Raw genomic sequence first — 26,626 nt, 5'->3', positions numbered from 1 at the left:
TGAATAAAATGTATACATTTTTTTTTGAAAATAGCCGATCTACAAGCTCACAATGCGTCGCATCGCAACGCATTGTGAGCTTGTAGATCGGCTATTTTCAAATGTATATAGGGCTGAAGTGGTTAATGTATGTTTTGTAACAATCTACTGTACAAAGTAACTAATAACTAAAGTTTTCAAATAATTGTAGTGGAGTAAAATTATAATATTTGCCTCTGAGATGTAGTGGAGTAGAAGGAAAAGTACAGAAAATTGGAAATACTCCAGTAAAGTAAAAAAAAATACCTCAAAATTGTATTTGAGTACAGTACTTGAGTAAATGTACTTAGCTACTTTCCACCAGAAAGTGTGCGTGCGCGCGTGCGTGCGTGTGTGTCACTGGGTGGACAGCCTCTCAGGGTAGGCGTGTACGGTAAGGAGCGTCTGAAAGGGAAACCCTGGTGTGACACTTGAAAGACTTAAAGTCTGGTGGAGTGGAGGAGAAGTGAGATGCATGGAGAGAGAGAGAGAGAGAGAGAGATAGTGGAGGAGGGAGTGTGTTGTCGGTTCCTTGTTACACTGTCTGTCTGTCACTCTCTGGGAAGCTGCTTCTGACAAGTCTGGCTGATAGCAGCGAAGGAAGGGCTCTCCCTCCCTCTCTCTCTCTCTCTCTCTCGCCCATTTAAAGCTTAGTCGCCATGGGAACGGGGTGAATGCAGGAAGTCGGGGTCCTGGGAAAACGGGCTATCATGTGGGCGGGGCAAGGAGTGCCCAAAGTGACACCGGATACAAAAGAGGAGGTAGAGATCAGGTTCATTGCTCTTGCTGTGTGTGTGTGTGTGTGTGTGTGTGTGTGTGTGTGTGTGTGTGTGTGTGTGTGTGTGTGTGTGTGTGTGTGTGTGTGTGTGTGTGTGCGTGTGCGTGTGTGAGGGACAAATGTCCCAGAAGTGTATCGTTGTTGTCGGGCAGAAACCTCTTATCTCCATATTCTAACCTTTTTGTGTTTTTTTAAAGTAAATTAACGCCCTACTTGATCATACAACAGCGTCACACAAAAGCATCAAAAGTAGCAGATCTACAAGCTCCAAGCTTTTGAGCTTGTAGATCTGCTACTTTTGCTATTTTTGGGATTTTAATCCTGAAAAATTGACAGTTTTGGACATATGAGGTTTCCACCTAGCAGAGACGATAGTAGAATTGGAGAAATAGACAATGTGAAGAGAAATGGTTGTTTAATAATGGTTCAAACATATTTGTGGAGTTAGTTTTACAATTAGGAAAATGTTCAAGCTGATGGTTAGGATTAGACATTTAGAGGTTAGGTTTAGTGGCTGGGGTTTGGAGTTTAGTTTATACTTAAAAATAACAGATCGACAAGCTCACAACGTGTCACAGGCCGAAATCAATGAAATGGCATTCATAAAATCACCATCCTAACATGTCGATGTCCTCACAACAAGTATAGTAATACAAACGTATGTGCGTGTGTGCAAATATGGGAATAAAGAGTGTGTGTGTGTGTGTGTGTGTGTGTGTGTGTGTGTGTGTGTGTGTGTGTGTGCGCACACGCGGCGCGCACATGCATGTGTGTGAAGAGAGAGAGCTCTTTGCCTTTAGGGAGGTGCAGAATGTGCGTGTGTGTCTGTGTAATGTAAATCTGCAGTTAAGATCTGCTGGTTCTAATGGTGAGGGGATCACTTTCCTCTCCCAGTAAAAAGAATTCCCTCTTTCCATTGAGGGTTCTGCAATAACAGATGAAAAAAATACTACGCGAGAGAGAGAGAGAGGTCAGAGTTCAGGGGTCAGGCAACAACACATGGACGGATTTAGGTGATGTGACATACCCAGCATGCATCACTCCGACCCCCGGTAACATCGAACATCTGTACCTGGTGACCTTCACTCTCCGGCAGCTGGTCACCCCTTTGACCTCTGACCTCGGCCTTTATCCCCTTGAGCCTGACCAGTCTCTGGGGCAGGAGGAGCATCATCCCCGAACGCCAGGGATGAGGCTCGTGTTTGTTTACTCCGTCTCACGTTCCCCCCCCCCTCAAATATATGAGCTGGAACTGGAACATGGCCCAAAAATAGTATGCGTTGTTTCCATACCGACGCCGGTATCGGAAATGCCTCCGATACCGCCGAACACGCTGGCATCGGCGAGTACGAAAGTCCTAAAGTATGCACCGATCAATACCAGCATCCGTATCGTGGGGAGAGCTTTCGCTGAAAATAGCAGATCTTGTCGATCGGCTATTTTCAGCGAAAGCTTTCCCCACAATAACAGAAAACAGAAAATACACTAGCATAGAGCCCTGAGGGACTCCAATCAACCATATGGAGTTTAAGTGGTTAATTGATCCTGTGATGATAGCTCATTTACACTAAACTATTATTGTTTATTTTGAATGTCGATGTTCCGCTATACTGTTTTACAATGTCAATGTATAAGTCTCGTTTTACAAAAGGAATTGTTATTTATTCCTGGATTTATTTGGATCTGTACTCTGCATCGAGGCAAATTAGAGGCAAATCTTTCCAGTGAAAAAATGGCAACTAAAATAATAATAAAAAAGTCAACCAAAGAATAAGATTTTTGTACTGGATCTCCTCTCTGGTCAGAAAGAACACTTTGAGGACTCTAATAGGAGCCCTCATCCAATGTCACTTTGACTATGCTTGCACCTCATGGTACCACAACACCACAAATCCCTTAAAAACAAGACTCCAGACATTCCAAAACAAACTGGTCAAGCTACTGCTTGGCCTTACATCTACAACTCATCTAACCCCTGCTTATTTTTGCTAGGGTGGGATGGCTCAGGGTAGAGGACAGAGTACAGCAACTTGCAATACGCCTGGTCTACAAGATACACTACACCGCGAAGACACCCATGTACCTGTCAAACTACTTCAAAAACGTCAAAGACGTTCACAATCACAACACAAATCACAAACAGCTCCACAAATCACGTTCTATCCAGATTTGGCTCAAACAAGGGGTTACATTTGTTCTATTGCTATGCCATCAAAATGTGGAATGCCCTACCAACAGTCATAAAAACATGTGAATCCTTACTCTCCTTCAAAACCGCTCTAAAAGAGCACTTACAGGTGGCTATAATTCGGAACTGGCCCCTGTAAAAAGTCAAAGCCTACCCCTACAAGCTTGTAGATTGGCTATTTTCACCGTGCAACACCATTGTGTGACGGAAAGTCAGGCCTTTATCATCAGCTACCAGCCGTGTTTTTGGAAACGACTTGACCAGCATTTATAGTTGCGGTTTGCCTGGGTTTCATTATATGGTGGGGATTCTATTAAGAAGGCGTAATGGGTTCACCGCCATCCGTTCCTGTCTTTGTTCAGTCATGGAATGAAAAAGGTTTGACCATAAAAACCTCGGAGCCTAGAAAGCGCACTTAGACTAGACAAGTTGATAAAAAAAAGTCCCTCTTGCCTTCATGCCAAAGTGGAAGGGGGAAAAATAACTGCTTCCAACACGGAAACAGTGGAACTGTAATCAACGCGCGTTGTACCTCCATGTCACTTTGCCCCCCGCTTCGCCTTGTCATCGAACGGCGGAAACATTAATAACAACTCTCCCAAAACAGACCGCAGGAAGTCAGCGGCAGCAGTCAATCAGCGGTGTCACACACATGTGCGTCCCCATCGTATAGCGCAGTGCTTCTCAAACTTTTTCATGTCAAGGACCCCCAAATTGACATATATTTGGCCGCGGAACCCCCATCGGAAAATGTTTTGTGCCAGAGACCCCAAGAAGAGTTTTGTGTTAAAGGAAAATGCTAAATTATTCAACATTCAACGCTTTCAAGATTTAAAAAAAAAAAAATCAAAAATAGCAGATGTACAAGCCGCTGTGACTGCGAGCTTGTATACATGTATCTGCTATTTTCGAATATCCAACGTATAACATATGGATAAAGGGGTTCAAATGTATTCACACATTTAGTTGGGGACCCCCTGGAACCCCCCTCCGAGGACCTCTGGGGGTCCCCAGACCTCACTTTGAGAAACCACTGGTATAGCGGTTGGCCTGTGATCTGCTTGTTGTGGAACAAACACGCAACGCAAAACAAAACAGACACACACACACACACACACACACACACACACACACACACACACACACACACACACACACACACACACACACACACACACACACACACACATCACACACACCACACACACTACAAACTACAAACACACCCGTGCTCAAAATCTTCCGTATACGCGAGAGCAGAGCAGAGCAGAGCAGAGCTCCTGGCCATTCCCTCCGCCAAATGACATTTAGTTTGCTGCCCCACACCAGTGACTTCATGTTCCTTCTGTTGTTTGTCACCGTTCAGCCCATATATATCGCTGGCGGTTCGGTCACATGGCTGGCTGAGGAAAGACAGATCTTGGGAACATTAGGGACGCGGCATCGCTCAAACGCAACAGTTTTAATCAGCCCCGCTTCACCAAGGGAGTTGTAATACCTGCCTGTATGCGTTCTGCTGGCCAGACGTCACAGCACAGAGCGCTTAACGTATAGCTAACATACCACTGCTCTGATAACATACACCACTTGCTCGCATGGAAGACTATGGATTAAATACAGATACTGAAACTTTAAAGTGTTTAAAGATGTGTATTTTGTATACAATTTTAGAAATTGTATAATAATGATTAATTTATATACTAGTAATACTAATAAGTAATTTACAGAAATATAATAATTAATAATTAAGATTAACGCAGGGCTGGGAGAGTGTGTGTGTGTGTGTGTGTGTGTGTGTGTGTGTGTGTGTGTGTGTGTGTGTGTGTGTGTGTGTGTGTGTGTGTGTGTGTGACGTTTCACTGATGTGTTTGTGTGTATGGCAGAGTGAGACAGAGAGACACTTACAGATAGACACAGACTGAGAGAGAGAGAAAGACAGACAGACAGACAGATGGACGTAAAGTGATTATTAGTAGCAGGAGCAGACATGCATCAGACAGCAGGCTGCTGTGTGGTTGGTTTATATAAAGAGGTCAGTACGAGAACACAGTACAGCAGTTCTCTGTGTGCTTCTCTTTGTGTCACCTGTGAACAATGATGAGCAAACGATAAACAACAATAATTTCAAGGACCCCCAGGTTGTTAGCCATTAGGCCCACAGACCCCCATAGCTCCTGAGTGTATAAATGGAACCAAAATGGACTCTCTGTAATTACAGACCTGTAGGGTCTATTTGGTTACTAACAATCAATCATTTAAGCTGGGGAACACCCATGAAGGACACCTGGGGGACGCTTCAACAACAACACAAAATATATATTTTTTTGTTAAAAGGTTAAAGTTCTATATTCTGATAGTAATCATTGCTACAGAGAGTTTGTTCGGTCACAGGGGTTTCTCCAGCTCTTTTAGTAAACCGAATTTAGTACAGTTTCAGGTAGGTGATAAAATTTAAGCCAATCAGGCTTAAACAGATCAGGCTTAAACAGAAAATGCATTTTCTGTTTAATAAAGACCTGGAGAGACATGGGAGACTCCTTTTACTGAACAAACACTCTATAGCAATGAGTACTATCAGAAAATAGAACTATGTAACACTTATTTTAACCAAAGTAAATCACTTACCCTACCTTTAAGTAAGGAAATACACATTAAGTCATTTTGCACTAACGGCATGTCTAATGCCTATTTCATACTCTGTCACACAACAGTGTCGCTTGCCAAAAATAACAGATCTATAAGCCAACAACGCCAACGTCTCTATGCGGTGGCTTCAGGGTATTTGGAACTTCCATAAACAAATTCAGACATACTTAAAAAGAACTGTTATAGAGCCACCCAACAATGGAACTCTGCAAATATTAAACAAATCAAAAGCAAATACTAATTAAAAATAATCATTAAATATTAATGAGAGAGACCACACAAATGGAGTGATCAATATGTTTTTGTACAGGATGTTTAACCTATGTTCCTGTATTATCTAATTATGATTGGAATCTTAATATATAACTTAGATTTAGACTGATGAGTGTCAGTTGTTGTTTGTATGAATATTGTATGTTGTTTTATGTTGTGATGTTTTATGTGAACCCCCAGGTGACCGCGACAGTGGAAGCTAATGGGGATCCGAATAAAGAATAAAGAAAGAATGAATACACGCTTATAGATCTGTTCTTTTTGGCGAGCAACGACGTTGTGAGATCATGGGAGTACAAATTGAGCCTAAAGCGGCAATGCTTTAGTTTTATGTCCTATCCGGGATCAAAACCCACACTTCTACCGCTCTTCCAACAAAGGCAGAATCCCTGCTTGGGCCTTAGGGGAGATATTGTGCCTGAAGAGCTTCAGGCAGGACTACTTGTCAACAAGCAGGTCTCGCGTAGCCACAATCTCTGAATGCCATATACCTGTAGCATCTGGAACTATACACCTACTGAAAGCCCAGAAAGGAAGCTGTCATCTGTTCATCATTTCCGTGCATGAAATATATATTTCTTAAACATAGAGTAGGGAGAGACCACCTCCAAACACTGCAGTGCAAATGTCCTGTACTAGTTCTGTCATATTCACTAGTCAACCATACTGATTGATTAAAATCACGTTTTTTTATGGATTATTATATATTATAAATAAGTTCCAGATGGCAGCTTTAAAGAGTACTGTTGTAATGGAAGATAGTGAAGTCACCGTTATACCTCTGGCTCTATCATTCTTACTGTCTCCTTCTCTCTCTCTCTCTCTCTCTCTCTCTGTCTCTCATTCGCTCTCTCACACACACACGCGCACACACACACGCATGTACACACACACACACACACACACACACACACACACACACACACACACACACACACTCCATTCACACACATGCATGTACACACAAACACACACGCATGCACGCACGCACACACACACGTACACTCACACTCACACGTGCACAGTAGCTTTGCACATCCCTCTGTAACATCTATAAAGTGCACGTGTGCTGCTGTGTCTCCTGCAGACACTTCATGTATCTTGTGCTAGAACATAATAAAGTGTCTCTGGTGGTTGTACAACTATTTCCTAATGGCCAGCTGCTCAGCTGCTTGGTTTACTGCTCCGCCGTGGCTCCCTGCCTCTCTCACACTGATTGTTACAGCTACGTAACACACTCCACATAAACGCTGGTGGAAGAGGCACTCAGATTCTTTTTAAACTTAAGTAAAAGTAGCAATATGGCCTGTATTTAACCCATTAAGGCCTGAGGTTCCGATTCTACAAAGTGTCTTCTAAATCCTAAATCCTTTTTTCTGAAAAACGTATGTTGCTATAATAATATCAGTGGTTGTCAAACTTTTTTCATGTCAAGGATCTCCAAAATTATATGTATGTGGACGCAGACCCCCGACTGAAAATATGTTGTTCCAGGGACCCCGGAAGCAAAGATTTGAGTTAAAAATGTTTGCTTTCAAAATATGTACATTCAAAGATTTGCTCAAATGTTCACGATTTTTCAAAAATAGCAGATCTACAAGCTCATAGGGCGGCACTCGGTGCAGCGCTATGAGCTTGTATATCTGCTATTTTTTTATAGCCAAAGTATAAAATAATGGTTAAAGTGGTTGCACAGATGCGTTCCCGGTTTTAATGGGTTAAAATGTTACTTGAGTAAGAATACAAAAAGTATTGGCATCAAAATATTGTCGCTAACAAGTACAATATTTGCCTCTGAGATGTGATGTGAGTAGAAGTATAAAGTATTCAAACATGTAAATACTCAAGTTAAGTAAAAGTGCCTCAAAATTGTACTAACCAAGTACATTACATGAATAAATGCACTTGGTTATTTTCCAGTACCTGAGTAAATGTACTTGGTTACTTTCCACCCCTGAACATAACACATTCCCATAAAACGCTTACGTGCACACAACTGTTAACTGGCTCTCTAACAAACACTTGTGCAGGCAGGCGTGCACAAAACGCACATGACGCAATGAGAACACACATGCAAACTCACAAACTGTGAGCTTGCATTTTTCTTTTTCTTTTTTTCATCAAACGTGGCAGAGGGAAATAACAAATCATTTCCACAGAGGCGTAGGAATAGGAGAACTCACACTGTGGAATCAAAACAAAAACGACTTAACCCATTACCCTATAACGCCAAACGTATCATATATGATACACACATTACACTGATTTTTTAATAAATCAGTGTAATGAATACTTGGACCAAGAACCTGTTGTATCATATCTGACACATCCCCACTTCCCCCTGGACCATACCATTTGCACTGCAGGTAGTTACAGAGCCTCAGGTGGTCTGACCCAAAATGGCTGCCATCAACTAAACAGGAGAGGTTGATGCACTACTAACAAACAATTATTTTTTAAGCAGTTCGGGTACGTTTTCCTAGTATATCTTTACTAATATTTTGAAATAAGTGTTGGATAACTTGAATGCACTTAAGAGCTCTCAAAATTTAGCATTTGAGTTTGTTTTTTATGATGTCAAAAGTGTTTGTATCATATTTGATACTACAGGTCTATAGTCCTTTACGATTTGTATCATATTTGATACTACAGGTCTAAAATAAATGTTGTTGTTTTTTTGTTGTAATGTTAAAACCGACTAGATTTTTATTTATTTTTCAAATTTTTATCCCACGATTTTGTAACCCTATTTTTTACACCCATTGCCAATCTCTATGTAATCCTGGGCACTACACTCCCTCTGCCAACCTAGGGAGGCCAGGGCCGAGCTCATGCCTCCTTCAATGCATGAGAGCTAACTGACCTTCTTATCACCTGACAGGGGAGAGTTTCCCTGGTTGGACATAGCGCGTGGAAGGAACACGTTATTCCAACCAGTTCCTTTCCCCTCCATCAGGTGCCCCGGCTGGCCAGGGGGAGGCAGTAAAACCAACTTGAAATACCCCTTTTAATACCCCTTGTATCAAATATGATACAACAAATAAATGATACAAAGGAATGTTAAAAAAAAAAAAAAAAATCAAAAATGTTTTAAGACCCAATAAAGTGTCCCTTTTCAAAATTTTGGAATTTTCTGACCTTTCCTTCATAGTTCAGGTTCTAGAGGGTTAAGACCGGGAACGCATCTGTGTCATTTTAGATTTCTTCGGCTATTCAAAAATAGCAGATCTACAAGCTCATAGCGCGGCACCGAGTGCCGCGCTATGAGCTTGTATACCTGCTATTTTTGAAACATTTTGAAAAAATATATATATATTTTTTTTTTTGAATGAAGCACCATTCCAATTACTGCACAAAGCCACTGTATCATTTTACTAGCTAATTACAAATATATTCACATAAAGGAAACAATCCACTACTACAACAAATTACAATGCTTTATGTCAAGCTTTTTATCCCTGTGTGTGTGTGTGTGTGTGTGTGTGTGTGTGTGTGTGTGTGTGTGTGTGTGTGTGTGTGTGTGTGTGTGTGTGTGTGTGTGTGTGTGTGTGTGTGTGTGTGTGTGTGTGTGTGTGTGTGTGTGTGTGTGTGTGTGTGTGTGTGAGGACTTACGCGAGTGTGGGTGCGGATGTGCATCTTCAGTCCGTCGTTCTTGCTGAAGGCCTTGTCACAGTAAGGACACTGGTAGGGACGTTCACCTGTGGGGTAAACACACCATCAGTACCGTTATAGCACCCACATACTGTCCAATCAGGAAGCTTCAGTTATCTCTGAGAGTGTACAAATGGAACCAAATGGACCTGTATGTATAGGGTCCATTTGGTTCCAGACATTGTAGGGAACCAAACTTAGATATTATTCTCAGACTTAGCAGATCTACAAGCTCATAGCGCGGCACTCGGTGCTGCGCTATGAGCTTATCTGCTATTTTTGAATAGCCTAAGAAATCTAAAATGACACAGATGTGTGCTATCAATGCACCAAGACAGACAGCAAAGGAGTCACGTGACAAAAAGAACAGATCTACAAGCTAACAACGTATCATCACAGTGCAACGTGTTATTAGCTTGTAGATCTATCGTTTTTTTGTGACGTCCTGTATACAGTACATTAGGCATTATATTAGGCATTACATTCCACGTAATGCTAGACATGTTTTTGGGACATGTTTTTATATGAACAAAATCAATAGCCCAAAAACTATGCAAATTATGTCCAAACATTTTCCAAAACATTTGATTAATTCCTAAACGTTTTCCAGGCCTGGAATTTTCTAAATATTTCCAGGAATTGTCATGACCGTGGGAACCCTGGTCTGCCAGCCCTGTGGCTCTGATGCCACAACCATGACTGGCAGCGACGCCCTGACCCCTGACTACAGCACCTACTGCCGTATCCTACAGTATCTCTCTCTCTCTCTCTCTCTCTCTCTCTCTCTCTCTCTCTCTCTCTCTCTCTCTCTCTCTCTCTCTCTCTCTCTCTCTCTCTCTCTCTCTCTCTCTCTCTCTCTCTCTCTCTCTCTCTCTCTCTCTCTCTCTCTCTTCCTTCCTCTGCTGTCGGTGTATGAATGTGTGTGTGAATGTAATGCACAATCATTGTGAAGCACCTTGGATAAAGGCGCTATATAAAATGCACCATTTACCACACACACACACACACATTCTCTCTCTCTCCCTCTCACACACTCTCCCTCTCTCCCTCTCACACCCACTCTGTCTCCCTCTCTCTCTGACTCTCTCTCTCTCTCTCTCTCTGGGTTCCCGTCCCCTGCGGTCGGTCCATAATATATCTTGCTATCTGTGCTGCCATTGGCCCACAAGCGTCTGGTATCAGATCAAGAGGCCTATATGGGGGCCGTGCCGTGCCGTGCCGTGCCGTGCCGCAGCGTGCCGTATATATATCCCAGCTGGATCAAAGAGGGGCGAGCGGGGCAAAGCTCCGAGCAGATCCTATCAGAGCCGACGCTGCGCCGTCCGCAAAGAGGAAGTGACAGGCTGTCAGTCAAACGGGGGGCCGCCAACACGTGGATCTGTTTACGCCCGAGCTGATCCACAGAGCTGATCCACAGAGCTGATCCACAGAGCTGATCCACAGAGCTGATCCACAGGCCCGATAGGAGCGGCTGGCTTGATTACTAATCTATAGAAAAGGAAACCCATGAGGTAACCCGCAAAACGACCAACCGCTGATACAATCCTCAGCATCCATTTAACCCATTAAGACGGGAACGCATCTGTGTCTATAACCATTGTTTTTATACTTTGGGCTATTCAAAAATAGCAGCACAAACTTGGAACATTTTGTGCACATTTTTGAATACATATATATTTATTATTTAAACAACATTTTTAACTCAAATCTTTGCTTCTGGGGGGTCCCTGGAACAACATATTTTGATGGGGACCTTGACAAGAAGAAGTTTGAGCACCGCTGATATAGCAACAATAGTTTTTCAGAAAAATTAAGACGTTTGTTGAGACATTTGACAGTTACGAATGTTCGCTTTAAAAATATACATATTCAAAGGTTTGCACACATTTTCACGATTTTTCAAAAATAGCAGATCTACAAGCTCATAGTGCGGCACTCTATGAGCTTGTATATCTGCTTTTTTTTAATAGCCAAAGAATTCTTAAAATGACACAGATGCGTTCCCGGTCTTAATGGGTTAACCCCAGAGAGTTAAAACCGACGGTTCCTTTTTTTACACCGTGAGAGTCAAATGATGCTCAGGGTTTTTGCAGTGCAAAATGTGAAAAATTCACAAAGAAATCTATTGTACAGACTTTTACTGGCCAGGAAATATGATGTTTTTTGAACGACTTTGCTTTGCTTTGCTTTGCTTTTGGCAGTTGAATTGATCATTGGAGCTCCGCCGTTCCGTGGTTTTGACTACCAGCTTTCCGTCTATTGTTAAAATATGTCTCATTGGTAATGACTGACCAATAAAAAGAGAAAAAAGGAGGGGAAAAAGCCAGTGGATCCGACGCAAATAAGGCTGCTAGTGGATCTCGCGTCATTTCTGGGATAATGAATAAAGGGATTTTTTTTGGACATGGTCTGACTCTGCTCTGAATTAAAGACCCTCTGTAAATAGAACAGCTCCCAGGGGACTACTGTCCATGCAATAGTAACTTCATAAAAACCCTTAACCCGCTCAATCCGGGATACGCATCTGTGTCACTTTAGATTGTAGCCATAACCATTATTTTATACTTGTGGCTATTCAAAAATAGCAGAAATACAAGATCCGAGCTTTGTATATCTGCTCTTTTTTTTTTTATCGTGAAAATGTGTGCAAATCTTTGAATATTGCTTACAAATCTTTGCTTCTGGGGGGTCCCTGGAACACAATATTTTGAGATGGGGGGTCCGCGACCAAATACATATAATTTTGGGTGGTCTTTGACATGAAAAAGACACTGTTAGGATTTAGAATACATTTTTGGATAATGTATTTGGCCGCGGACCCCCATCTCAAACTATGTCGTTCCAGGGACCCCCACCAGAAGCAAAGATTTGAGTTACAAATGTTCGCTTTAAAAAATATATATATATTCAAAGATTTGAACAAATTATTAAAAAAAAATAGCAGATCTACAAGCTCATAGCGCGGCACTCGGTGCCGCGCTATGAGCTTGTAGATCTGCTATTTTTGAATAGCCCAAAGAAATCGAAATGACAGAGATGTGTTCCCGGATGGAAGGGGTTAAAAAGAGAGACACAGCAGCAGTGTGTGTGTGGGTTGTGCAATCTAATCTCTCATCCGCTCTGTAGCAGCAGCAGCAGTAATGGCTCTTTAGCGGCTAATTGTCGAACAGGAAAGCAAGTGGTTTTTATTGATGGGGGAGATGTTTAGGCCCATGTAGATAATAAGGTTAATTAGCTGTGTTTCCCTGGGATTCAAAGAAACACGCAAAGACGGTTATTAAATCAAGAGGAGCTGTCCTGAGACTAGATCGGAAGATGAATATTATTATTAAGTCCCAGTTCCCAACATGTAATAAAAAAAAAAAGAAATCCAATCCAATCCAAAATCGACATTGCGGTGCAGGATGACACCGATTGTAACTTTGTATCTCGTCTCTGTTCGGCTGGAAACCTCTTATGTCTCAAAACTGGATACTTTTCAGGATTCAAATTCAACAATGGCAAAAAAAATAGAAGATCTACAAGCTTGAAACGCGGCGCGGCTATTTTTGGATGCTTTTGTGTGACACTGTAGTGTGATCAAGTAGGGCGTTAATTTAAAAAAACACACACAAAAGGTTTGGGACGCCGGTGGCCTAGCGGTTAAGGCGCATGCCTTTTTAACAAAGCTTTTGCATAGCCTTTTTTTCCTTTGGTCTTTTAATTAGTTATTTTTTTTCTCTCCAAGAAAGGGTGGTCCTGTTGTTGTTTTATCTCTGCCTTTGTTATTTTTGTGCCATTTGACGCGCCCCCCCCCCCATCAATCAATCAATCAATCAATCAATCCATCAATCAATTGAACAGAATATCTGAATGTGAATATTAATTGATGAGATTGAAGATTCGATATTTGTAATAGCTGTTTCCCTTAAATAGAAAGACAAACTACTTTTTTACAATGTGGTCTTTATCCAGAGAGCTGTTTACAATCTAACAACACATTACACATAACACAAGTGCTTATTGTATTAATGTGTTAATTAAACAGAGGAGTCCATTTGGTTGCAGTATTTTGTACACTAGTCTGGAGCTGTCTAGACTGCCCCAACGCTCCTGATTTTGTGTATAGAGGGGCGGGTGTAAAGAGCCGGCGAGAGATTGCGGCTGATCCCATTGGTTCACCGATCTGTCCGTCAACCCCCGCCCCGTTAACACAACATTACGAGCGACGCCCACTGCACTCTGGTTGGTTGGGAAGAAAAACACTTCCTCATACCGAGTACACCGACGTGCTGGGCCAGGCTTTTATTTTTTAGCAACACTAAACAATAAAAGCCTGGAGATCGAGGCTAGGAGCTGTCTAATCTGACGGCAGACTTCCTGACGTCAACATCTGGCCACGCCCACCTGGTGACCACGCCCACGTTAATGTCGCCCTGTGTCATTTTCCATGCCAGCGCCCGTGGTGAGGAAGTACAGAGAAGCACCCCACCTCCAGTGGAAGAAAGTGAAAGGATGCTCATGTTCTCCACATCAAGGACCCCAACGGAAACAAGCCATAGTGCTTTCTTGGGTTTAAAATCCTCTTAACCGACCTTGAACTGTACTTCCCTGTGCTTGTCTTTGCAAACTCTTAATAAAGTATTCAATCAATCAATCAATCAATCAATCAATCAATCAGTTCAATTCAATCAAAGTGTAGCCTATAGTCAAGCCTCCAAGAGGAGTTAACTGTGGAAAAGAAGCATGGTCGGGCACTTTAACTCTGAGTGTAAAAATATACCCTAGCAGGGTCATTTTGATTTCCTCCTTTCAGCTACCAAATTAGTATACTGCTCTTGTAACTCCCCTGAGATCATTTACCATACTTATTCTACTACTTGTGTCTTTCAATACAAAGTTGGCCAACGCTTCACAGATACAGTACAATACAAGGGTTTCACCAGCAGCCCCCCACAAGAGGGCTTCTCAGAGACACACAGTCGAGTCGAGTGCTTCCAAACCGAAGTCAAGCGAAACGTGTCTGTCAACCACTCGGCAGCCGGCGCGGCGAGGGTTAACGTGACATTTATGCGAGACAAGAAAAGAGCGATTACACATTCAGCAACATGTGCTGACGGAGGGGGGGGGGGGGTAGCGTGCACGGGGCGGGGTGGTGGCAGCAAAAAATCCCCCTCCTGCTCAATTTCAGCCTCTGGGAGGCCTTTTGTTGACAAACAGGAAAATCTGAATCCCAGATGTGCTTGGAGACAGAAGAGGGAGAATCGTAGGTCTTATGTAGCATGCGCTGGTATCGGGTTCAGCGGCCGCCGCTAGCCTTGGGGAGTCCTGGGGAAAGCATTAGTGTGCTAACAGTTGGCGGGGCGCAGCGTGCCAGCTAGCGTGCTCCCTCCGCGGTTTGGATTGCATCCTCCCCAGGAGCTGCCTAGTGTCAGCTAATAATACAGTGGTTCTCAACCGGTGGGTCGGGACCCCCAGATGACAGTAAAGTGACAATTTAAGGACTTTTAAGACCTTTTTAATACCTAAAAAAAATTGTAATCAACAAACTTTAGTATAAAAACTGGTCAAACATTGGACAAAATTGTCAAATTTGTCCAATGTTTGACAAGAATTATGAAAATAGCCGATCTACAAGCACACAACGCCTTGCAACGCGAGGCATCTACACAGCACCTCCCCACCCTACCAACACACTAGGCTATACAATAAGTGCACGCCACTTAACCTGAGTACAAATCCGATCTTTTGGCCCGTTCACACTGCATTTTCAAGTGACCAGATCGGATCTGTGTTCAGACTGATTTAAACAACGTGCAACCCAAAGCCGCCCTGCGTCGACATATCTGCTTTGGTTACCGTGGTAACAACGTAGGCGTCATGAGGTCATGACTTTCATCTCTTTATGTGTGTTCTTCAAAATTCTTTATTTTCCTCTGACACTCCAGATAGGACCTTGTGAACCCATTTTCTGCCATGCCGCGAGATATGTCTTCATATATTGCCTTGTTCCTGTACATTCCTACAAGTTTGGCTTGTACTGAGGCGTCCCCCCAAAGTGCTAGGAGACACTAGGATGACACTCAGCCTGAATGTTCATTTCGTTTCACTCCATTATTCAGTCTGAAAGCCCTCTCGGTGCAGTCGTTTTCTGAGATGGGGGCGTGGCAAAAGTTGGACTCTTTGGCGATTGGTTCATACTGGATCCCGATTCGTCGTACAGATTTTCAACCGCCATTTCTTCTGTAAAACTTATGCTGCACTATTGTTTTGTTTTCATTACACGCCTTGCGCTCTTGTAAATCTAAATCAATTCTAGCGCTCTGTAATGACATCAGTGCCGCTCGGGTCGCGCTGCAAGTGACGTTTTGGACAGTTTGATTATGCGACTTGGGTGGTTAGAGCAGGTTACTGCGTTCAGACTGAGACGCATCTTTAGAAATCAGATTTGAAACCACCTCTGAATGTGGCTCTAGTCGGGATTTGTTAAAATGGGATTCCATGTGACCTGTCTCTGTTCAGACTTCATAAAGCAAATCGGATTCCAATTTGGATATGGCATAGATCTGATTTAGGCTGGATTTGGCTGCCAGTCTAAACGGGCCCTAAGCACACTGAGTACACACAGTTTCCCAAAACAAATAAAAATGTCTTTCAAGAGAATTTCATGAATTTGAAACAATACAAAATTAACCCCTAAAAAAATTACTTTTAAATAGTAGTGAAAATTGCTGATCTACAAGCTCACAACGTATATCGCATCGCGACACGTTGTGAGGTTGTAGATCAGCTATTTTCACTATAGTTTGGGTTCTATAGGGAGACTTTTGGGTCTCGACCAAAAAGGTTTGGGAACCCATCGCACTAGGGGGGGTTTGTGATGCGAGGAGCGCCAGAATGTGACTCAACTGCGAGATGCAAATGGAAAAGAATGGGTGGTTGTAAACAGAGCTGGGTTGTAAATCCGCAAGTCGTGTGCAGGACAAATAACTGTATCCTCCACCCCCATTGTTGGTGACATATAGCGCATTGTCTTTATGCACATAACGGATGCACTGGCACAGCAGACAGTAGCAGTGGTGGGAAAAGTACTAATTTACAACTCCGTTACAAGTAAAAGTCCAGAATCCTAAATGTACTTGAGTAAAAGTGCTAAAGTATTGGTATCAAAATATACTTAAAGTACAAAAGTAAAAGTACTCATTATGCAGTATGTCCCATTTCACAAGTTTTCAAATGTTTCAAATGTCAAAAAAAATCTTTTGAAAATAGCAGATCTACAAGGTCACAATGGGTCGGATCGCGACGCATTGTGAGCTTGTAGATCGACTATTTTCAAATGGACGAAATATATATATAGGGCTGAAGTGCTTAGTGTATGGTTTTTAAAAATGTATCAAAATCTACAAAGTAACTAGTAACTGAAGTTTTCAAATAATTGTTGTCGAGTAAAAGTACAATATTTGTCTCTGAGATGTAGTACAGTAGAAGTAAAAGTATTGAAAATTGGAAATACTTTAGTAAAGTAAAAGTACCTCAAAAGTTGACTTAAGTACAGTACTTGAGTAAATGTACTTAGCTACTTTCCACCACTGGTTGGTGGCTGTAAACAGAGCTGGGTTGTAAACACGCTCGTCATGTGCAGGACAAATACTGTCCCCCCCCCCCCCCCCATTGTTGGTGACACAGCGCATTGTCTTTATGCACATAACGGATGCACTGACACAGCAGACAGTAGTGTCCTCCTCCTATAAAACCCTGCCTTATGAGACTTGGCCCGCTCAACTCAGAGCAACGCAACTCCTCCCCGGGGGGGGGGGGGAAAGAAAATTTAAGAAAATGTCACTTTGGGACTGAAATAGAAAACATTCCAACAAGAGAACTTGTCTAAATTATTCATCCGGGGGTGGGGGGGGGGCTTTGTGTCCATTCCTGTTGAGCATTACTGTAACTGGAAACCGTCCCCCCCCCCCACACTTATTCCACAGATTGAGGCAGATTGTTTGGGGATTATCCGGGGTGGCGGGGGCAACACTGGTGGTGCCTGAGCTTTGAGTGTGTGCGTGTGTGCGTGTGTGCGTGTGTGCGTGTGTGTGTGTGTGTGCGTGTGCGTGTGTGTGTGTGTGTGTGCGTGTGTGTGTGTGTGTGTGTGTGTGTGCGTGTGTGGAGATGGTATAACTGATTTAGCATGTGCTGTAACAGTACACCATCTCTGGTGACCCAGGGTGCACCTCCCCCCCACCCCATGCTGCGGCCCTCGCACTCCTTGTCTGCTAATCGATCCGTTTGGCACCCCTCTCGTGTATAGTGTAGTGTAGTGTAGTGTAGTGTTAGTTGCGTGTGTGTGTGTGTGTGTGTGTGTGTGTGTGTGTGTGTGTGTGTGTGTGTGTGTGTGTGTGTGTGTGTGTGTGTGTGTGTGTGTGTGTGTGTGTGCACACGCGCACGTGCGTGTGCGTGTGTCTGGTTAGCAGATGGTCTGCTTTGTCGCCTGCCTGCCGCACAGCGCTGGTGTTATGGAGAATGCTTTGTAGCTCCGGGGCTCCGGTCTGAAAGACATTAGCGCTGTCCGTCACAAATTAATTCCCGGCTTCCTCCGGTCCGGGTCCAGCCAGACAGCAAGCCCTCCACTGGCCCTCTTCTCTCTCTCTCTCTCTCCCTCCCTGCCGACGGGGGGGCGGTGGAAGGTAAAGCGATAGCGATCTGTTGGGGCCGATAAGAGATGGCCTTTGATCAAGCCCATAGAAAACGCCCGACAACTTTTACACTTGACCTTTTCATTATGGCCTCGAGGGCCCTGCCTGGGCTATAGGATTCTCCAACTTCCTCAAACGATTCTCCTCCTTCTTCCCAACTCGTGTTCCTCGCGTGTGAGGTAACGCGCCGCATCTGCACGCGCCACAGATACGAACTCGCAGAATCTTTGACGCACATCCCTAAGGAGGACTTATTCACGATGGGAAGCAAAAAGTTCCCCTGATTATTGTGGTAAACGGCATCAATCATAATATTGGCACTGACAATTCTATGACACAATTTCGTATTCAGTCATTGATTTAGGGTAAAATAATTAGCCTTAATTACTAGTTTCAGTGATGTGGGGAACTTTTTTTTCCTCTTTTTCTTTTCCAGCCATTTGCATCTGTATTCATCTGCCCCTCCAGCAGTTTGCTCCTGAATGCAGTGGTTGGCCTCATGGTGAATAATGAGAGTGAACTCTAGTACCGAGGTTTGTTCTGCATTAGTCTCTCAGGGCTCAGACAAACTCTTCCGTAATCTTTGAATGCTAAAGAGAGTCTGTAATTCTGCCTTGTTAATAAATGTTCTGCACATCGAGTCATCTGCTTTTCAGTCCGGATGGGTATTTGACCAATCATAATGCGGTGCTGACGAACATGTTTAACCACAAATCAACCACTTTAAGCCTGGTGTTCCTATTTTGGCCATGTCATAAAAAACTGTGGTTCCAAAACATTGGGTCGGGACCCTTTTGTGGGTCGCGGACCCATTGTTATGGGTTGCGACACGCAAGTATATATCCCATTTTTTTACTTCTTATTTTTAAATATATATATATATATATATTTTTTCAATTTCTTTTCTTTCACAATTCATAAAAGAAAATCTAAATTCCATTAGAAAATAGATTAAAACAACTTTAGGAGTAGTAAGCTCACAGGACGCGTTGTGAGCTTGTAGATTGTAGAGCTGTTTTCACTAGTTTGGTACTGGGAAGACCCAAAACGTTTGGGAACTACTGTTGTAAAAAAACATGTCTATTTTCTTGTCTATTTTCACTATTTTCATGCAACACTGTTGTGCGACCCTTTCATATGGTTAAATGATCTATCGTGGCACGTACTATCAATGATATACAATAAATCAACTGGCACCAAAATAAATGCAGCGGTAGAGAAGAGAGTCAGCGCTCATCACAGGACAGAGACCAGGGACCAGAGCATTTCCATGGAAACCATCTACCCAAACACACCTGTCCTAAATGAAAAGTAGGCTACTGATTCCACACTCCTACCAGATGTCTGTAGGCCTACTGACTGACTGGGTGCCTAGGGTGCCCCCGGGCCGGGCAGAGGCCTATGGGGCCGCCAAAATGCATGTTTTTTTTCGTTTGCTTCATGTCATTCCCCTACTTTCTCCACATTTCTTGTTTCTCTCTCCATTATGGCCGTCAATAAACCACTTAAACTCTGTATAATTCGTTGCCTGGAGTCCCCCAGGGGTTTATAATTGAATTGAATTGAATTTTATTATAGTGATGAATCCCAACAAGATATTTTTTGGGGGACGGTGACAAGGAGAAAGTCTCCCTTACAGGGAATAAACCTCAAGCAGAACCATGGGCTCTGAGGTGGGCAGACATCTGCCATGTCGGGGTAAAGAAAGAGGCAGGAGAGAAACAGCAATGACAGCTATAACAATCGCGCGCACGCACGCACACACACACACACACACACACACACACACACACACACACACACACACACACACACACACACACACACACACACACACACACACACACACACACACACACACACACACACACACACACACACACACACACACACACACACAGATCAGCTATTTTTGCTGAACGTTCGCCGCTAGGGTTCATGTGGTTAAAGGCTTAAAAATGCCCCCAGAATAACTTGAATAACACCAGAATCTTATGGGAGGTTTTGAGTTCCCTCGCTCCCCATGCTAAATCAAACTGAATGAATGGCACCTGTTCAAAGGTCCTACTGTACTTGACACGAGAGAGTCAAGAAGAACCTCTATGGAAATAGGATTTTGAACCTTAAAGTCAACAGAACACAAAGACTATGTTGTGGGGAGAGACGTCTCGAGTCAGAGGAACATTCTATAACAGTGATCATTTTGTGAGCGTTCCAATCATGACGTCGTAATGCCATGATTTCAGTAATGATACCGGGGGTATGTAAACATTTCCTTTGGCGTCGGTGGGTGCTTTTGGTTAAGGCCAACTACTATTTGGCTATTTAGCTCATCATCACACTTAGGAAAGCCCCCTCGCACACTGACCTATGATGTAAGGTGAGCTATACTGGAGCTGGTCAGAGGCCAACATGAATAATCTAGTAAATAGAACAGGAAACGCCCACTCTAACTATTGGATCTCATCATTCTCTTCAGGGCTTGGACAAGAGTGTTTTCTTTTTTTCCCCCTCTTTTTGACAGGGTAAACGGTTGCTAAGTGACATCATTAATGGAATTCACAGAGGAGAGGGCCTATACCTGCCTGGGAGAGCTTCCAAACACAGTCAAATATCGGTCAGTCACGGGTGCATTATATATTCTTATTAGGGATGGGATTGGGAAATTCTGTGCAGAGATACCGATGTTTAAATGAACAATTTGGCCCGAAATGAGTTTTCTTAGGAGGGTGGCTGGCATCTCCCTTATATGGATATGATTAGAAGGGGACAATCTGAGTATAGAGCCGCTGCTCCTGTACGTGGAGAGGAGCCAATTAAGGTGGTTCGGGCATCTAGTACGGATGCCTCTTGGGAGTGTCCCTAAGGAGGTTTTTCCAGGGACACCCAGCTAGGAGGAGGCCCCGGGGCAGACCAAGGACCAGATGGAGGGGATTATATCTTCCACACTGGCCTTGGAACGCCTCGGGATCCTCCTGTTAGAAGTAGCTAATGTGGCCTGGGAACGAGAAGTCTGGGATTAACGTAAATGTTACCTCTGCGACCCGCGATTCCGCATAAGTGGTGAAAGACTTTTTCAGCTCTTCAAAACACTATTTACATTTTTAATGAGCAGAAATAAAATCGTAGAGATTTATGAAACAACAGATAAACACTGGTATCGGGGAATGTCGTTTTATTTGCCGAGACACCAATGTCTGTCAACAAGGCAAGCACCAGCCGACACAGATGTACGTATTTTCGATAAAGCGATGCATCCCTATACATCTCATGCTTAATTTATACACACGCTGGGAATAGCCGATCTACAAGCTCACAACACATCGCGTCTTAACGTGATATGAGCTTGCAGATCAGCTATTCTCGGTTAAATAAACTCTATATTTGACTGTGTACTTCACTCTCTTAAATCTATACTCATCACTTTCCCCTGGCTCTGTATTCAGCAGTGAACAGTGTCGGGTGGTAAGTGATCCCGCGGGTGGGTGGGGTGGGAGGGTCGACAGGCCCCGGGGGGGGGGGGGGGGGGGGAGGGGGAGCCCCCCTCACAAAGCCCCTCTGTGTTTAGCAGGTAAATAATCAATGCTGGCGGGTTCCTGTGCTGGGGTGGCAGGAAAGACAAACAAGATCAAGCCTTTCTCTGGCCTGTCCGGAGAGGAGCTGTCGACATGCAACAGTCTTAACCTCTCCTTCAGCCAGGGTTAGCCTCCTCCTTTCTCCTCTCCTTCTTTAAAGAGATCACTGACAGGGTTATAGCCTCCTCCTTTCTCCTCTCCTCCCCTTCAGCCAGGGTTAGCCCCCTCCTTTCTCCTCTCCTTCTCTAAAGACATCGCTGACAGGGAGAGGTAGCCGTTCGTTGTATTCACGGCGCGCCACGTTAGCACGTTCTCTGGTCACTGCAACCGTCAATTACATATCTTCGCTGTCGGGTGGAGGAGACCTTGTATGTCCAAAAGCACGTGTCGCTTTTGTACGATAAAATACGGCATCAATTTCCCCCAAAACACATTACAAAGTTATGAACATAGAGATACAAGTTTTCTGCTCGACAGCAACGCTATGCACACGCGAGAGGCTACAGGACGCTGCTAGCTAGCACGCGAGTCGTGTGCATCCGCTGAATGACTCCACGCTGTCGGAAAACATATAGATGACCTTTTGTCTGGATTGTGGTTTTTCGTTTGGGGGGGGGTGTGGGTGGGGGTGCGGGGGTTGACAGAGGGATGGATGGACTCTCACTTTCACAGAAAACTTTTATTTTATCTCTTTTTTTTTCTCTCCCCCCACACACACACACACACACACACACACACACACACACACACACACACACACACACACACACACACACACACACACACACACACACACACACACACACGCAAACGCAACAAACAAAAGTGCCAGGGGCTATAGAATGGATTTACAGCCAGTCAGGGTCAAGGGTCATGGTGCTGGATGCTTTCTTGGAGTGGCCTTTTCTCTCTCTTCTTCCTCCTTTCTTTTCTTTGAGGCTCCCACCCTACCCCCCCCCCCCCCCCTCCCCCCTCCCTCTCTTTTGTTTATTCTATATAAATACTAGCGGACCGCCGTGGCTGCAGCACACAACGCTCTCACTGCTCCCCGCGTACCTCTGTCTGTCTGTCTGTCTGTCTGTCTGTCTGTCACAAACACACACGCGGATGCATGCACACACACACGCACGCACGCACGCACGCACGCACACACACACACACACACACACACACACACACACACACACGCACACGCACACGCACACGCACACGCACACGGCACAAAGGAAGCCATTGACAAAGTGGTGGCTTTGTGCCGGCAGCCTATCAGGAGGATAATGTTTTGCCATCTTGTGCCCAAACACATGGGGACCTGGCGTTGTGACCTCATCGTCCACACCAGTTATATGGTGACAGATATGGCTTTTCAATAAACGCCTGTCATTCGGGCACTCAATTAAGATCCTCAAATTAACTCCCTCCGAGAGAGAGAGAGTAGAAAGTGAACTCATGAGGGTTAAAACATGTAGGATTCCTCGTATTTAAATGAGACGCAAGCTTGTATTGGACAGCACACACTAAAATCCTCAGCGTTCGTTTATCGATTTGTAACTCTGAGAGCGTACAAATGGTACCCTAACGGGAGGAGGGAGAGAGAGAGAGAGAGAGAGAGAGAGAGAGAGAGAGACATTGTTGGGTGGAAGCTAGCTACTTAGGATGAGAGGATTTTCACCAGGATAAATCCACTCTGTGGCAGAAGGAGTGAGGTTTCTATCTCCCTGACACGGGGATGAGGAGGAGGAGGAGGAGGGAACGAGAGGCAGAGAGAGAGGAGGAGGAGAGGCTGACAAAGTTTTAAGTGTGGGCGTGAGGGGAAGAAGGGAGAGACTCACAGAGGAGCTGGAGCAAGCTCCAAACTGTGTGTGTGTGTGTGCCAGGTCTCTGCAGCAGACTGTTGGTAAGGAAACATGCAGGAATGCGGGCCCTTCCAGTTAAAGGCAGTTTAATGAACATGCAGTGTGTGTGTGTGTGTGTAGCGCGGTGTGCATTCGTCTGCATTAGTTCTGATTAGACCCGGGACGATGGAATTATGTGAACGAATCACGTTCAGACTGACACCTTGTCGTTGTGTCCCCGTTCCAAACCCTCACAAAATGGGATGCTCAATTTATAGGCTGCAGGTGTGCATGTGTGGGCGGGGTTAACACTGACCTGTGTGGCTGCAGATGTGCATGTGTGGGGGTGGGGTTTACACTGACCTGTGTGGCTGCGGATGTGCATGTGTGGGGGTGGGGTTTACACTGACCTGTGTGGCTGCGGATGTGCACGCGCAACGTGCCGTTGCTGGCGAACTTCTGTCCGCAGTACGGGCAGATCTTCTCCTTCTCCCCCGTGTGTGTCTGGAACCAAGACATGATGGTGGATTTAATACAAACATAATGATACCATACAAGGTTTCAAGGTTATTATATTTTGTCTACATTGGGAGAAATCTGCCTTGGAGACGAGGACCAGCTGCATTACATACACATTATAATACAGTAAAAAAAAAACTAGACACACAGTGACACGTCTTTGCTATTGACTGCCAGAGTGTATTCATAATTTTTTTTTTAATTATTTGTCCGTTTATTTTTTAACATTGAAGTGAATGGATTTTTTTTTAAAGGTTTTAATTAATTTAATTAATTATTTGTGAATAACGGAAAAAAATGTATACTCAAAAATTAGAGAAACCTTTTAGAAATTCAAAAACAAAATGTTTTTTTTTTAAAGGGGAGAATTCTCCCCTTTGGCGGTTAATATTAAAGACGGGGTGCCGTGATCTTCAGTGATTTTTTTCCCCCCCTAAAACATAATCATCAGGTATTATGGTTATACTAGGAGGAAGATTTTTTTCAAAAAAGTGTACAGAAAGTGTTAAAATTATGTTTTTATGTGGACACGCCACCAGTTCATTAAGTATACCTGGTTCTCACCTTAGCACCTCCTCCACCACCTTAGCACCACCCACCTGTCCTAGTCCCTCCTCCTCCTCATGCCCACACCTGTTGTGTTATGATAATGAGGGGGAGGGTATCATTTTACTGTCATTAAAGTGCTGTTTTTCTATTGGCACGTTTGACCCTCAAGGTTTCAGCCTCCAGGAAGAAACTCAAAATAGTCAGAGAAGACATAAAACACCATAAAAACACCACCAGGGGGCTTAATGAAGTTCTATCAACCTCATAGACACATGAAAAACTGAAAAAGTGCAAAACCATGGCACCACCTCTTTAAATAACTATTATATGTCACCGGCACAACAACTATTTCATACATTTTCCCTTGGAAATAACTAACATGTCCTGTAAATGTATACAAAAATGTTGTGCAGTTCTCAACCTTTTTAATTTCAAGGCACCCCCATTTGATACGATTCTTATCTCAGGGACACCAGTCTGCACTGTAAAATCCACTGTAAAATCCACTGTAAAATCCACTGTAAAATCTCTCAGAGCAAAGGCTGGTTTTACACTTAGTTGCGTCGCGCATCAAAAATAGCAGATCTAGCGCGACACGTTCTGAGCATAATCTAACTCTTTACAGACCTGTAAGGGTCCAGTTCATTTTGGCTCCTATGACTTCACAACTATCAATCATTTAGCTGCATGCATGGGGGACCCCCTGGAACCCCCAGCAGGGGTCCGTCCCCTGCCAGACAGATAGACCCCACGTTGAGCAGCATAGTGCTGCAATGCATCATCAGTGTGTCTGCTGGCCGGGTGGGCTTCACGTGGGGATGAGCGGTGGTCTCATCAGGGAGGAGATGAAACGGTGGATGGAGCTTCATTCTGCGCGCAGGATCACAGAGCTCACTGAGGAGGAGGAGGAGGAGGAGGAGGATGCACATCCAGCCTCTAGGGGTCCAAACTGTCTAAATCAGGGGTCTTCAACAGGGGGTCCGGGACCCCTAGGGGGTCCTCAGAGTTATACAGGTGGGCCGCCAAATCTTTGTGTGATTGGATATTGTTTTTTTTTACATTAACCACTTGAACCCTATTATCCCTAGTCTGATGAGAACTTAAGCCGAAAATAGCAGATCTACAAGCTCACAACGCCTCGCGCTGCGAGGCGTTGTGAGCTTGTAGATCTGCTATTTTCGGCAAAGAGGTTTGGCGTTGGTCTATGAAATCTATTAAAATACAATTTTATACAGTAGTGGGGGTCCCTGCTTCATCTCTTTTTCAGCTATGGGGGTCCTTTGGGCTGAAAAAGACCCCTAGGGTCTAAATAGAGTCTAAAAAGGGGCCAGGGTGCAGAACACATTCCAGCCTTCATCCTCCTCCTCCTCTTCCTCTCCTCCTCTCCCCCCCGATGCCAGCGATGCTACGCCCTTCTACAACCGCTTTTCAAAAATAGCCAAAGGTAGCAGATCTACAAGCTCAAAACACGTCGCTTTGCGTCATGTTTTGCGCCACGTTTGGACCTTAGCCCTTTAAGACCTGGAACGCATCTGTGTCATTTTTTTATTTGAGCTATAAAGCATTATTTTACACTTTGGCTATTCAAAAATAGCAGATCTACAAGCTCATAGCGCGGCACCGAGTGCCGCGCTATGAGCTTGTAGATCTGCTATTTTTGAAAAAATCGTGAAAATGTGTGCAAATCTTTCAATATATATATTCTTTTAAAGCGAACATTTTAACTCAAATCTTTGCTTCTGGGGGGTCCCTGGAACCAAATATTTTGAGATGGGGGTCCGTTGGCCAAATAAATATAATTTTGGGGGTCCTTGAAATTAAAACGTTTGAGCACCACTGATATAGAAACATTCGTTTATAAGAAAACTGTTGGGATTTAGCAGACATTTGTAGAATCGGCTTCAGGTCTTAATGGGTTAGAT

General features: G+C 43.9%; 1 protein-coding gene across 1 annotated transcript in view; it reads right to left on the bottom strand.

Annotated features, from left to right (window-relative positions):
• prdm5 (PR domain containing 5) overlaps positions 1–26,626 on the bottom strand; it is a 74,245-nt gene that overhangs the window by 12,116 nt on the left and 35,503 nt on the right. Inside the window, exons 13-14 of the mRNA XM_080431074.1 lie at positions 24,047–24,140; positions 9,516–9,601 (exon numbers count right to left, since the gene is read on the bottom strand). Of these exons, the coding sequence (XP_080287200.1) occupies positions 9,516–9,601; positions 24,047–24,140 (180 nt within the window). The remainder of the gene's footprint in view (positions 1–9,515; positions 9,602–24,046; positions 24,141–26,626) is intronic.

The sequence above is a fragment of the Gymnoscopelus braueri genome (genome assembly GCF_963280865.1).
Source record: "Gymnoscopelus braueri genome assembly, chromosome: 6".
Lineage (NCBI taxonomy): Eukaryota > Metazoa > Chordata > Actinopteri > Myctophiformes > Myctophidae > Gymnoscopelus > Gymnoscopelus braueri.
Note: the sequence above shows the minus strand (reverse complement) of the source record. Positions and strands in the feature narration are given on the sequence as shown.